The sequence below is a fragment of the Eretmochelys imbricata genome, chromosome 1 (genome assembly GCF_965152235.1).
Source record: "Eretmochelys imbricata isolate rEreImb1 chromosome 1, rEreImb1.hap1, whole genome shotgun sequence".
In the NCBI taxonomy this organism is placed as follows: domain Eukaryota; kingdom Metazoa; phylum Chordata; order Testudines; family Cheloniidae; genus Eretmochelys; species Eretmochelys imbricata.
This window is the reverse complement of record NC_135572.1, coordinates 34,920,130-34,934,505: the sequence shown is the minus strand read 5'-3', so window position 1 is coordinate 34,934,505 and position 14,376 is coordinate 34,920,130. Positions and strand designations below refer to the sequence as shown.

Here is a 14,376-nt window from a genome sequence, read left to right as displayed (position 1 = left end):
CCCAAGAAAGCTATTTTTGGTACTTAATTTTTGGAATTGCTCTTTTAAAATCTAGCAAAAGCCTAAGTTACAGATGTATTTTCTTCCTTTCTGTTTCTTATAAAATTTACCTTTTTTAAGAACTGGATTGGATTTTTGGTGTCCTAGGAGGTTTGTGAATGTTGTTTGATTAGCTGGTAGCAACAGCTAATTTCCTTTGTTTTCTATCTCAGCTCTTCCCCAGAGGTGGGTGAAAGGGCTTACGGGTACCCCACAAGGAGGAATTCCCAAGTGCTCCTTTCTGGGTTCAAAGGGGGCTTTTTTTGCATTTGGGTGGTGGCAGTGTTTACCAAGCCAAGGTCAGAGAAAGCTGTAACCTTGCGAGTTTAATATAGGCCTGGAGTGGCAAGTATTAATTTTTAAAATCCTTGCGGGCCTCCACCTTTTGCACTCCAAGTGCCAGAGTGGGGATTCAGCCTTGACAGATACAGTGAGGCTACTGGCTTCCAGCTCAGTAGCTGAAATGTGGATACTCACTCTAAGCAGGTCCTATGCACAGCTAAGTTTACAAGCTCCCTCCTTTTTGGAGAAAAGCTGGATAAGATGGTGGCTGACAATGTGGAAGAATCCAAACAGTCTTGTCCCTTCCCCACTAAGGGCCGTGAGGAGAGAATACAGACAAGCCATCACACAGAGGCACTCCTTTCACTCCTTATCCTCACAGAGGCACCAGTGAAGGGACAACAGATTCCCTAATGGAAAGCATTGGAATCAAGGTTGAAGGAGAAAATCCATAGGAACCTTAGCTCCCGGCCCCATTCCACTTTATGACAGAGATCACATAGGCCTCCTCTCAGAGCTGATGGTAAGGGGCAGGATTTACCATTTTCTGGAAGCTTACTCACACAGGATAGCTGGCAGTGATTTACACGGTGAAGGCGGTGTGTGAGTAGACCAGGAGTGGTTGCTCTCATAGTGAAGCAGGGTAAAAGGCACCCCAGAATGGAAAATTGCAAGGACACAGCTGTCCATCAGTCCAGACTGTACCCTAGATAATGTCACATTGTCTGACTCCCAGCCCTGGGACGTAATGGAGTTAGGAACAGAAGGCTGGGTACAGGCTGGGCACAACTTGCCATCCGCCAAGCATGGGAAGGCTGCCTCACCTATAGAGCACCACTTAGATTTAACCTGGTATTTTATTGGCTGCTCTGCCATGCCTGTAAGGAGCAAAGGAGCCAGCAGGGATATGCTGCGGAGGAGGCTCTGGGAGGATTAAGCCCCTGAGGGGTTAACTGATCGAGGGAGAAGGAGGAGGAGGAATGCTGAGGAGGTAGAACACTGCTCTCCACTGCCCAAAAAACTGGGCAGAAAAGTTAAAATAGAAGGAGGAAGGGTAGGAGCAAAAGAAACCACCACTGTCTGCTACTGCAGAGGCAGAGAATCTGGCAGCAACCAGGAGTAGAGGGGGCATGGCTAGACCACAGTGCCAAAAAGTTGATCTGCCTCTGCGAGCTGCAGAGAGGAGAGAAGCCCAACATCTACAATTGTGGGAAACACTGGGCTGCAGAAATACCTCTTTAGAGCTCTAGAAATGGCAATTTATGCCACACCTTCCCACTGGAGTGATAAAGACTGGAACAAAATAATGGGGGAACTATTTCCCAAGAATTGTGGAAAGAAGAACTTACCTTGGGCAGAAAGGATTTTGGATCTCTAAACAAGATCTCTTACCTGCATTACAAGATCTCTTACCTGCATTACAACCGTTGTTCTTCAAGGTGTCTTGCACTAATCTATTCCACTTAGGTGTAAATGTGACCAGTGCACTCAAGCCAGAGAGTGCTGTGTAGAAGCACCTGCCAGGATGGAGCATGCATCCTGCATCTCGTTTCGCCTCCAGGTGAGGAGATACACTGCAGAGCCATCCCAGCCCCTCTTCAATTCCTTCACATCCGAATCATGTTGGAATAGACTCCAAAGCAGAGGTGAGGGAGGGAGAGTCATGGAATAGATGTGCAATGCATCTCCAAGTAACCATCCTTTTGTCTTTGAATACTCAGATATATCTATTCCACTTAGGTGTCTCGCAAGGGCCAAGATGTACATTATGGCGGTGGGGCCAGGAGTCTGATTGAAAACAGAGTGAAGGACTGTTCTCCCAAAGTTCGAGTCAGCTCTGGAGGCTGTGGTAACTGCATAATGCTTGGCAAAAATATGCACTAATGACCAGGTCACATTTGCAGATGTATTCTTTAGGCACACCTCTCAAAAAGGCAAAGAAGTTGCTTGAGCCCTGGTGGAATGAGCTAACACTTCTGAAGGAGGTAACATGTTCACTATCCCTTAACTTATACACAAGGTTACACAGTGAGACTGTCTCTGAACTAAAACCACCTATCCTTTCATCCTGTCTCCATAGGATACAAATAAATGTGGAGATGATCTAAAGGATTTGGTCTTATCTATATATAAAGAAAGGCCATAGTGGAGCCTTTCCTCATCCTTATGTGTATGCAGCTTAGGAAAATAGGTATGCAAATGGATAGTCTGGTTAGGTGGAAGCTGGACACCACTTTAGGAATAAATTCTAAACGTGGACTCATGGAGACTCCATCTTTAAAGAATACTGTGTTTGTGGACCTACCATTAGATCCTGCAGCTTACCTACTCTATTTGCAGGAGTACTAGCCTCCAAGAAAGGAACCTTTGCTGACTGCTGGGTCACATAGCAGGTTGCTGGAGGCTCAAATGGAGGTCCCAATAAAGCTGACAATACAAGATTCAAGTCTCAAAGAGAAACCTGCCATTTGATGCGGGGACAGATTCTATTTATCCCTTTAAAGAACCCAACCACTTTAGGTTTAAAGAACACCAATCATCCTTGGATGAACTGAGATAGCAGCAAAATGTAATTTTAGCAAGCTAATAAAAAGCTCCAAATCCTTAAAATGAAGTACTTGATCTAAGATGTCCTGTATCTTTGTATGCTGTGGGGAAGAAGTTATGATCCTGTGCCCTAAACAAAAATACACTTCCATTTATACAGTATTTTTAGTAGATGGTTTCCGGCTGTTTAACAGAATATTTGAGCAGCTAAAGAACAGCCCTTTTCTGTATTGTCCAGCCAGTCAACAGCCAAGCTATCAGGTGAAGGCTGTTAAGAATTGGGTGAAGGACTTTAACCATAGTGAAGAACCAGTAGGTCTCTGCAGGAAGCTGAGCAGTTATAGATAGCTAAACAGACAGACTGTGCAAGTCAGAGAACCAGTGTTGTGTCAGCCAAGCCACAGCTATCTGAATCCTCTTTGCCCAATCTTGCTTCAGTTTGAGGATGACCTTGGGAATGAGTGGTTTTGGAGGAAAAAGTCAGAAGTGAACCCCATGGAAAGAGGACTGCATCTGTGAGGCAACCTGGACTGTGACCTGCTCTGGAACAGAACTGGTGACATTTTCTGTTCTGTCATGTTCTAAACAAGTCTATGGTAGAAATACCGCATATGCTGAAAATAAGTCTGACTATGCTCTCCTTCAACGACCACCTATAATCTTCCTGAAAGGTCCTGCTAAGATGGTTTTCTAGGACATTCTATGATCCTTGAAGATGAGAAGCTGTTACAGTGATTTTGATCTAGATACAAAAAATCCATAGGTTGATAACCTTGCAACACAACACCATGGATCTAGAAACCCGCCTCCCTGTTTACATAAAACACTGCCGTCATGTTATCAGTGAGTACTTGGATGGTCTGACCTTTGATATGAGAAAGGAAGGCTTGACAAACCTTGTGTATAGCTCGGAGCTCAATTGTATTGATAGGGAGCAATGACTCTCTCTTCAATAATGGAGCCTATGTCTGTAGCTTCTACAGATGGGTTCCCCACCCGGAGCTGGAAGCGTCCGTAGTCAAAGTCATGGATGGAAGAGGAGTGGAGCAGGGCACACCCCTGCAAACATTTGTCAGAGTCCTACTCCAGTTCAGTGAGGAAACAACCCTGGCAGATACATGAATTAGCATGTCCGGGGATGTCTGGTTGAACAATACACAGGCTTCAGCCATCCTTGTATGCATCTGAGGCAAAGCCTGGCATATCAAATCACATAAGTGCAGGATACCATGCATCTTAACAAGCCTGAAACAAGACCTCACTTTTGTGTTGGAGTTAGATTATAGACTGTAGCAAAGGTCTAGGATAGTCTGAACTCTGTCCTGGGACTGATAATCAGTTGCAGTTCAAGAATCAAGTATTGCCCTAATGAACTTGATTCTTTGAACAGGTATGAAAATCGACTTGTCTCTGTTTATTGAATGGAAATCTCCTAAATCTCAGGGTAATGCTGTAACAAGTGAGCCCATTAGGCTACTCTTATTATTTTTTTAAATCTTCTCTTTTTGCCTTTCTGAAAATGTTAAATTCCAAGGACAAACCTGTCATCTCCCTGTAAGGCTCCTCTGTCTTTTCCTTCCCACTGCCTGATTGCTTAAGGAATTTGAGGTGTGTAGGATTAGTTGTTGTTTTTTTTAAAGAAACATCCCTGACTTGAAATGTGATCTACTGGGAGGGCAAGTGGCAACTTTTAATTATTGCTAATGAGGTAGGCTCTAAATCTAAATAGAACCTATATAGAAATTGATGTGCCCTTCTACGCATTTGCTGCTTCATTCAGAGAGGGCACAAGAGCTTATTAAAAATAATCATCATAATGAAGAAGCAGATCTTCTGATTTCAAACACTGAGTGGAACAAATAAAAGACGATAAAGAGTTGGAAATATGCTCCTGGAATGAAAGTAATAAAGAGACCCTACATGATAGTGGAGACACCTGATGCTGCTGTGATGATGATGATAACAGCTAGAATGGTGCTGGCAGAGCTGGGGGATTTTAGGATCTTCTATTAGAACCTCTTCTGAAGATCAGGGAGGTCAATGGAAAGGCTCCCAGTGATGGCCCTTGGCTTTGGATCAGACCCTTGAGGAGAAGGACAAATTGGGAAACGAAGACTGATTCCTTTTCCCTGAGGAATATACTATCTGGGGAGAAAAACCTGTCTGTTGCTAGGGTAACGAAGTGGGACCCTGAAAGGGAAAAGATTCTCCTCATTACTATTAGGTCTTATAACAAGCATGAAGAGTCTTGCAAGCTCAGGGTAACAATTACATCCCCCTTATATGAAAAATTGTCTGTTGCTAGGGTAACGAAGTGGGACCCTGAAAGGGAAAAGATTCTCCTCATTACTATTAGGTCTTATAACAAGCATGAAGAGTCTTGCAAGCTCAGGGTAACAATTACATCCCCCTTCATTAAAAATGAAGGTGTGGGTATCAAATCTGGCTCAAGTCCTTGCTGTGCTATAGACTCCCTGTGTGACTATGTCACGTAGTCCGTCTGTGCCTCTCTCTGGACAACGGGGATAATAATCCTTCTTCTATATGTCTTGTCTTCATAGAGTGTTAACTCACTGGGTCAGAGAACTGTCTTTTACAATGTATGTGTGCAGTGAATGGCATAGCTAGGCCCTGATCTCAGCTGTGGCCTCTAGGAGCTAGTGTAATACAAATAATGATAAGAAGAAGATGATACATTAGAAATACTCAATATACAAAAGGTATTTACAGGTTTAACGTGAAACAGGGTTAGGGCAGGAACCCTATTGGAATGTCCATCCTGTGAAAAACTCTGCAGTGTAAGAATTTGTTTTTGACCTGAATTGGGACAGAAAGAGAAAATATCTAATTTTTTTCATGGAATAGAAGATTCAGAAAAAAAACTGATTTGAAACATTTTGACATTCCTGACATTGATGCTAGGCAGGTGCTTAAAACATACTTTTATCACACTTTGAAAATTCTGCTGGCCACCAGTAAAACATGGAGATGTCCAGTTTTAAAGTCTCGAGGCTTGTCTACTTAGTGACTTAGTGCACAATAAGGACCCTGCTTCCACATACTAAAACCTTCCTAGTGTGCTTTGATATACTTAATAGGGTCCACAAGGCAACTGAGGGAGCAACATGTTGGTGTGCTGTCACTTCACACCTTGGCTTGCTGCCCACTAAATCGCCATGTAGACAAACCCTTGGGAAATCCCAACCAGACTGTAATGCAAGGACTCTCCAGCTGGTCTGAGCCTCCCATGGCATTGGCTGTACCTGCCTGATCATTTCTCTCACCCTCCATGACCATTGTTAAGGGCTGATGTAAAGAGCTGCATGTTCAATTGTTCTCTATGTCCACTGAAGGTAGGACAAGAGATAATGGACTTAATCTGCAGCAAGGGAAATTTAGTTTAGATATTAGGAAAAAATTTGTAATTAAATTGTAAAGGTAGTTAAACTCTGCAATAGGCTTCCAAGGGAGGTTGTGAAACCCCCATCATTGGAGGGTTTTAAGAATAGGTTGGACTAACACCTGATGGTCTAGGTTTACTTGGTCCTGCCACAGTGCAGGAGGCTGGACTTGATGACCTCTCGAGATCCCTTCCAGCCCTACATTTCTGTGATTCTGTGATTACTAGGCCCATCTGAGCAAATAAGGAGTGAATCTGCTGCATACTGATCTCCACTTGATGCCTGGAACAACCGCAGACCAATCAGTCATCCAGGTAGAGGAACAACTGGATGCCGGCCCTCTTGAGGTGAGCCACTACTACTGCAATGCATTTGGTAAACACCTTTGGGGAAGATGACAGGTTGAAAGGGAGGACAATGTATTGGTAATAGTGGTCCACAACTAGAAATCTCAGATATTTTCTGTGGTTCAGGTGGATTGCCACATGAATGCAGGCATCCTAGATACCAAGAGCAGCATATCAGTTGCTGCGATATAGCGATGGGATGGTTGCTGCCAGGGAGACCATGCAGAACTTGATCTTTCTGATTAAATTTAACTTCTACCTCAGACCTCCTTCCCCCTCCGCCTTCTTTTGGGAATGAGGAAGTAGTGAAAATAAAACCCCTTTTCCTGGGGATGAAGGGGAACTTTCTTGATAGGTTCTAAATGAAGAACCTGCTCTTCTTGCTTAGGTGCAAACTCATGAGAGGAGTCCTTGAAAAGGGATGGGGAAGGTGAAAGGAGGCAAAGTATAGACTGAAACTGGATTGTATAACCCACTTGCACGGTGCTTAGAACCCACTGATCTGAGATGATGGACTCCCAAGCTCCAAGGAAATTGAGGGGAAAGAGGGTAGGTCTAGCATAGCTGGAATGTTGCTTACAAATGGACAGTCAAGTGGATTGTTTAGAAACTAATGGCTATTGTTTAGAAGAGGCATAAGAGATATGCCTTTTCCTCAGAGACATGATTTTTTTGGAAGGGTTAGGCCATCTAGGTTCATAGTAACTTTGCCAGGGTTGTTGCTGCAGCTTGTATTGCTTCCTTCAGGGAGCTGAGGAAACGCAGTGCCCTTCTTTCTTATGCAAAAAAAGATTTCATCCCTCAAAGGGCAGATCCTCAATAGTCTGTTCAACTTCCATAGGTACGTCAGAGTTCTGATGCCACAAAGCTCTCCTCAGGGTGACCACTATAGCCCTTACCCTAACTACAAAGTGACCTGAAAATTAGAGCTAGCTACAAGATGCCCTTCAGACAAGAAAGTCTTAAATTCATTCTTCATATCTTCTGGGAGCTTGTCCACAAATTCACTCATTGAGTGAATAGTCATATTTAGATAGAAGTGGCTGGGGTGGTTGAAAATGTGCATCTGTAGACTTGAAGTAGAGTATGTTTTTCTGCCTTCTTTTTCTTTTGGTGTGGTGCGAAAGCGTTCCTGGCATGATCAATCACACCGTCTACACTGGGATATGAATAGAACTACTCATAACCCAGAGAGGGGAACTTATAGCGTCTGTCAGTTCTTTCTGCCATCAGTGTGAGGCTAGCTGAAGTCTGCCACAGGATTATGGAAGGATCTAATAAAGCCCCATTAACAGGCAGCACAACTCTGCCTGTTAGGTCTGTAAAATATCAACCACCTTGTGGGTATTTTCTACGTTGTGGTTATTGATTAGTCTGGAAGCTGTGGGAATAGAGGACCTGTGCCCAGGGGAGAGGAACGAAGACTTTGAAAAATGTAACCCTAGTTCCATGTGAAAGCCCTTCTACAGAGGGAGATCAGAAGTCTGCCAGGTATGCCATTTAGAAGCAGAGAATTCTGAAGAGTTTTCCCTTTGGGATGGCCCTAAATCCACAGAGCAAAGATCTGGTCTCCCTCTAGTTGCCATGGAGACAAGGAACACCCCACTGTGAAAACTGTCTCACACAGAGGGGACTGAGAAATAACCGGCTTCTCGGTGTTTGCCCAGATATGCTGCAGGGTGTGGTAAAGGTAGTAAGCGTCACACATAGCACTGAGAGACAGCTTCTGCATAGGATAAAAGTCCCAGCAAACACTCCCTCAGAGTGGGAAAGAAAAGGAGAAAGGGTTTAAAACCAGTTTTTTTATGCCACTTACACATTAACAATTCAAATTACTTCCTTACAAATGGGATGTTTGCTTTTCTCTTTTGAGAATCTCAACCCTCTGGACTTTGCAAAATCTTACTCCTGAATAGGCTGTGAAGGGATCCTCTATCCTTGGGAATCATCATGCCCCTGGTTAAGCTTTTCTACAATGAAGTAATGGCTTTGGGAAGGGAGATAAGGCTCACCATATGTGTTGCCAAATGAGAGCCCAATGCCCTGCCAGAGCAAGGAACAGTGGCTTGTGGTAGAAGGCTTCAGAAAAGTTGTGTATAGCATCTCTTGGTCTTGGCTTTATGCTTGGAGGGCTTCTCTGCTGCTGTGGTGAGGGGCAGAGAGAGCTCAGCTGAAAAGTGCTCGAGATGTTAGTTCCTCAGTGCTCCAGTGATTCCTCAGCTCAGGAGAGCAAAGCTAGATATTGAAATGAAGTTGCTGCTGCATGTAAATGAATAAAACAAAGTGGTCAGGAGAAGCTGAAACGTAATTTGTTTCCCCTAGAGGCAGAGATTCTGGTGGTTTGTGTCCAAAGGTGGGGCTTAGTCCTGGAGCCCCCAGCAACAATGGACTGTTTCTGAATTCCGTAAGTAAGAGGCATTATCCATTTGATGAATTAGGAAAGAAACACTGCCGCAGAAAACATAATATAGGATATTTATACCTACAAAAACTTCTTTAAAAGAAAGTTATTTAGGTTGCAAAACCAGGAAATGGCAGTTATATGGTTGTCAATGCAATGTCAATTCTGCCTTATTGTATGCCCACCCTGTGCACTGAATTAAGGGAGGGTCATGGGGAACCTTAAGCTTTTTGTACTCATCTCACCTGATGACAATAGACTGTTGACCATCTCAAGGAATGTGGAGTGGACAAACTGATAGTCTTCAAGCAGCAATACAACCTGCTGTGCTTCGATACCAGAAAGCTGCATCACCTAATAGTAGGGAAGTAATTTTAATCTAATTGAACAGAATGTGTACATTCTTTTATAATAGAATAATAAATCCTTAAATTTATTTTATATATTTATCTATTCCCCCCCACACACGTTCTGTATTACTACATTTGTATATTCTCAACAGATTTTGATTTTGATCATTTGTCAAATATAAAGATAAGGAACAGTCTATATGGAAGAACTGATTTCTAATTAGAAAATAATTAACATAAATACTTTGATGCTTACATGACATTAAGGACCAATTTTTCCAAATATGACCTCAAACTGTACCCACAAAACGATGCAGTTGGTGCTCCCTTTGTTGTGTGCACGATATCATGGAGTTTTCTTGTGCAATTTTGGAGGCCACTTTGGGAATTTTGACCCTAAAAGTTTTGTTGTCTGTTTTAATTTAATGTGTATATCTTTGTAAATCACTAGATTTTTGCTTGATAAAGCATATTGTACTGAGCTCACATGGTCCATACTAAAACAGAATACCCTCAAACAAACCTACAAATTCACATGCTAATAAAAACAAAAAGATGGAACAGAATTTTAAATATATAGTTTCAGCAATGAGGGATGTGATTCTTGAGAAAAAACTTTCAAATCAGATTCTGATCGTACAAATTACTCTGTAGAAGCAGACCCCTGCACTTGAAGAGAACCCTAAAGAAATCAGTGCGGCTCTATGTAAGTGCAGGTGTCCATACACACAGAACAGCTTTCAAGATCTGGACCTGAGCAGAAGACTGTATCTGGGTCTTTACAGTGCCTAAGGGCTTGTCTTCACTGCCCTAAATCGATGACAGAGCACTCTCTGGTCGACTCTGGTACTCCAGTTCCCAGAGAAGAGTAAGGTAAGTCAAACAGAGAGAGTGTCTCCTATCGACGCAGCACAATGAAGACACCACAAATCTACCTAAGCTATGTTGACTCCAGCTACGTTATTCACGTAGCTGGAGTAGTGTAACTTAGGTCGACTTACCCCAGTAGTGAAGGCAAGCCCTCATACAATGAGGCACTGATACTAATAATATATATAACTGTCAAAAATAAAATTCATAAGGAAAGATTTTATAATGTGATTAGCATCACAACTGGGGCCAGATTTTCAAAAAAGCTGAGGACCTTGCTGCTCTCCCTGAGAACAACAGGAACTACTGACTGCTGAGCTCTTTTGAAAATGTGGCTACTTCATTTAAGTTCCTAAATGGGTGCTCAACTCTTCTGAAAGTCAGACCTGCAGGAAACATTTTTATTTTGTGTCTTTTAAAGTTCCCTTAACTATTCAATTTTTTTCCCCACATAAACTTAATTTAAATAACTGTAAAACAGAAGATTGTGAGTGACACACCTGTTTAAGATCATTTTTGAACTGCTTCAGTTCATAACCTCTGGAAATCTTGGGAGTAATCAGAATAGATCCATGCATGTGACTAACTAAAGAGGTAACTGTCCGACGACCCACACCACTACGTCCTGCTAAAAGAAGTGATCCTCCAGGAAAACTCAGCACTCTGTCTATCCTGGACACATAATCAAGAACTTCTTGGAAAAGTAAAATCTCTATCTCCTTGTTATCTCGTCCATAATGAATGATACCCTATATAAAAATGAGAAATTAATATTTGCGTTAATGATAAATGCAAGTGTAACTATAGAATGCAATAATGTCCAACATTTTAAAAAGTTAAGAAACTGAGGGTCAGAAAACTTAAGACATGACACTGATGTTCTTTACAAACTGAACTATTTAATGCAATAGAATTTTGCTACCTTGCTGTCCCTGTTCCAGCAGTGGACAGACTTCAGAGTCCTAATAAAGAAGTCACTCAAACCCAAGCACAGACCCAAATATGGTATACCCTGGAGTAATGCTTACAGACTAAAATATATTGAAACACAAACAAAAGAACATACCAAGGGATGAATTTAAAATACATAATAGGCCACAGCGACAGGTCCAGCCAAACTGTGCTCAAAGCCACCTTTTTTTAGACATAGAATCATAGGACTGGAAGGGACCTTGAGAGGTCATCTAGTCCAGTCCCCTGCACTCATAACAGAACTAAGTATTATCTAGACCATCCCTGACAGGTGTTTGTCTAACCTGCTCTTAAAAAGCTCCAATGATGGAGGTTCCACAACCTCCCTAGGCAATTTTTTCCAGTGCTTAACCACCCTGACAGTTAGGGAGTTTTTCCTAATGTCCAACCTAAATCGCCCTTGCTGTAATTTAAGCCCATTGCTTCTTGTCCTATCCTTAGAGGTTAAGAAAAACTATTTTTCTCCCTCCTCCTTATAACAACCGTTTATGTACTTGAAAACTGTTATCTTGTCCCCCCTCAGTCTTCTCTTTTCCAGACTAAACAAACCCAGTTTTTTCAAGCTTCCCTCATAGGTCATGTTTTCTAGACCTGTAATCATTTTTGTCACTCTTCTCTGGACTGTCTCCAATTTGTTCACGTCCTTCCTGAAATGTGGCCCCAGAACTGGACACAATACTCCAGTTGAGGCCTAATCAGCATGGAGTAGAGCAGAAGAATTACTTCTCGTGCCTTACTTACAACACTTCTGCTAATATATCCTAGAATGATATTCGCTTTTTTTTGCAACAGCGTTACACTGTTGACTCATATTTAGCTTGTGGTCCGCTATGACCCACAGATCCCTTTCCGCAGTACTCCTTCCTAGACAGTCATTTCCCATTTTGTATGTGTGCAACTGATTTTCCCTTCCTAAGCAGAGTACTTTGCATTTGTCCTTACTGAATTTCATCCTATTTATTTCAGACCATTTCTCCAGTTTGTCCAGATCATTTTGAATTTTAATCACGTCCTCCAAAGCACCTGCAACCCCTCGCAGCTTGGTATCATCTGCAAACTTTATAAGTGTACTGTCTATGCCATTATCTAAATCATTGATGAAGATATTAAACAGAACAGGACACAGATTTTCTCCCTTATCTCCATCATCTGATCTTTGGCCCTGATTAGGGACCAAATTGGCCAATGGCATAACTTAGAACAGCCTTTAAGCTCCTATACATTACAACAGCTAGAGTGGTCACCTACCCAACCCAATCTGACCTCAGGTTTTAGGACTAAATTCTGGCCCTATCATACTTCACAGTACTGAGCTGGCCACAGCTTTGAAATTCAGCACTGCTGTGCAGTCATGGAACACTACACACATGACAAATAAACTCCCAGAGTTCTAAGGCCACCAAACCTTGTCCCTACCCACTATCCTCCATGTGCCCCACATGGGCAGAGTAAAGGAGAAAGAGCTACTGAGGACTACTTGGAGTTGTGGGGAGTTGATTTACATGAGTTTCCCATCTCCAGGCCCTACTACTCAAGTAAGCGTGGAACCCTGCCATGCTTCCTTCCACTGTGGCCTGACTATCCCCAAAATCAGTCAGACCAATTCAGAGCCAGCACAGTGCCCCTTTCTCCACAGGTTCTGGATTTGTCCTTTATTGCTTAAAAGCATGCCAACTTCTGTTTCTAAAATAACTGTATCTCCCTTTTAGAATACAAATTACATGTATTATTCTAACCAAAAGAAAAATGTCTGACAACACAGTTCTGGTTACTTTAAACAATGTACAAACATAACTACAGACTTTTGAAAGTATTTTCTTTTGTTATTACTCCTTATTCTTGACGCACCTTTTTGATAACATCTTTTAGGTCTTCTGAAGTTAATTTGCCAAGTGGCTTCCCATGAGGTGGTAATGCCTGCTCTGGTGCTCTGAATGCTCCCACCTCATGACGAGCTCCCCATGTTACATAGAAGCTATCTGTGAAAATATAACCATAACTGTGATAGGAGTCTACATTCTCAAGTGTTAAAGCATATTATCAGGTCAACAAATCTGATTTAATACATTTTATGTGTTATTACCTGCCATATTCTCCAGGATGTCTGAACCCCAGTCCCCTTGAAACACTTTCATTAAAATATTATCAAATATGAGGAGTTCTTTAGCACCAACAATCTTGTCACGGAAGAGGCGACGGGCTTCATAAGCAACAATTTCCAAAATGTAATCTAGTGTGTGTGTTGATGACCCTGCAAAGTATATATACATATATATATATGTGTGTGTGCTGATGACCCAACAAAGGATAGATAGATATAGATAGAATACAATTTCAAAGATTTGAAATTTTGCATTTCAAAATACAGTCAAATTGAAAAAGAGTAAATCAGATTACATACCAGCACGAACACATCAAGAGGCAAGAAATAAAAGAAAAAACAAGCATTATCAAATAATTTTTTAAATCTTATGGGTACAGACAAGATAAAATTATACAAGCACATAGAGAAATACATACTTTAAAAACAAGTTTTCTGCAGAGTACACTATTGTTTAATAATTGTTCAGTGTGCTCAAGATGCTGAACACAGAATAAAAACAAATATATTGTAATAAAAATAATAAAATACTATGCTCTTAAAATATAATCCTATTTAAAAAACTGTGTATCCAGTTTTAAAAGGGGAACAGAAAGGGACTGGTAATAAAGAACACATCAAGAACATAAGAATGGCTATACTGGATCAGATCAATGGTTCATCTAACCCAGTATCTTGCCTTCCGACAGTGGCCCATGCCAGATGCTTCAGAGGGAATGAACAGAAGAGGCAGTCATCGAGTGATCCATCCCATCATCCACTCCCAGCTTCTGGCAATCGGAGGCTAAGGACACCCAGAGCATGGGGTTGCATCCCCGACCATCTTAGCTAATAGCCATTGATGGACCTATCCTCCAGGAACTTATCTAATTATCTTTGAATTCCGTTATTCTTTTGACCTTCACAACATCCCCTGGTAACAAGTTCCACAGGTTGGCTGTGCATTGTGTGAAAAAGTACTCCCTTTTGTTTGTTTTAAATCCGCTGCCTATTAATTTCATTGGGTGTCCCCTGGTTTTCTGTTATGCAAAGGAGTACATAACACTTCCCTATTCACTTTCTCTAC

The 14,376-nt window shown here is 41.9% G+C and overlaps 1 protein-coding gene across 2 annotated transcripts in view; it reads right to left on the bottom strand.

The window, feature by feature from the left end:
* The window catches only part of DYNC2H1 (dynein cytoplasmic 2 heavy chain 1), a 397,803-nt gene that overhangs the window by 304,955 nt on the left and 78,472 nt on the right, over nucleotides 1-14,376 (bottom strand). For both annotated transcript variants that reach the window (XM_077805779.1, XM_077805787.1), the window contains exons 47-50: nucleotides 13,293-13,460; nucleotides 13,058-13,188; nucleotides 10,738-10,986; nucleotides 9,263-9,371 (exon numbers count right to left, since the gene is read on the bottom strand). In XM_077805779.1, the coding sequence (XP_077661905.1) occupies nucleotides 9,263-9,371; nucleotides 10,738-10,986; nucleotides 13,058-13,188; nucleotides 13,293-13,460 (657 nt within the window). The remainder of the gene's footprint in view (nucleotides 1-9,262; nucleotides 9,372-10,737; nucleotides 10,987-13,057; nucleotides 13,189-13,292; nucleotides 13,461-14,376) is intronic.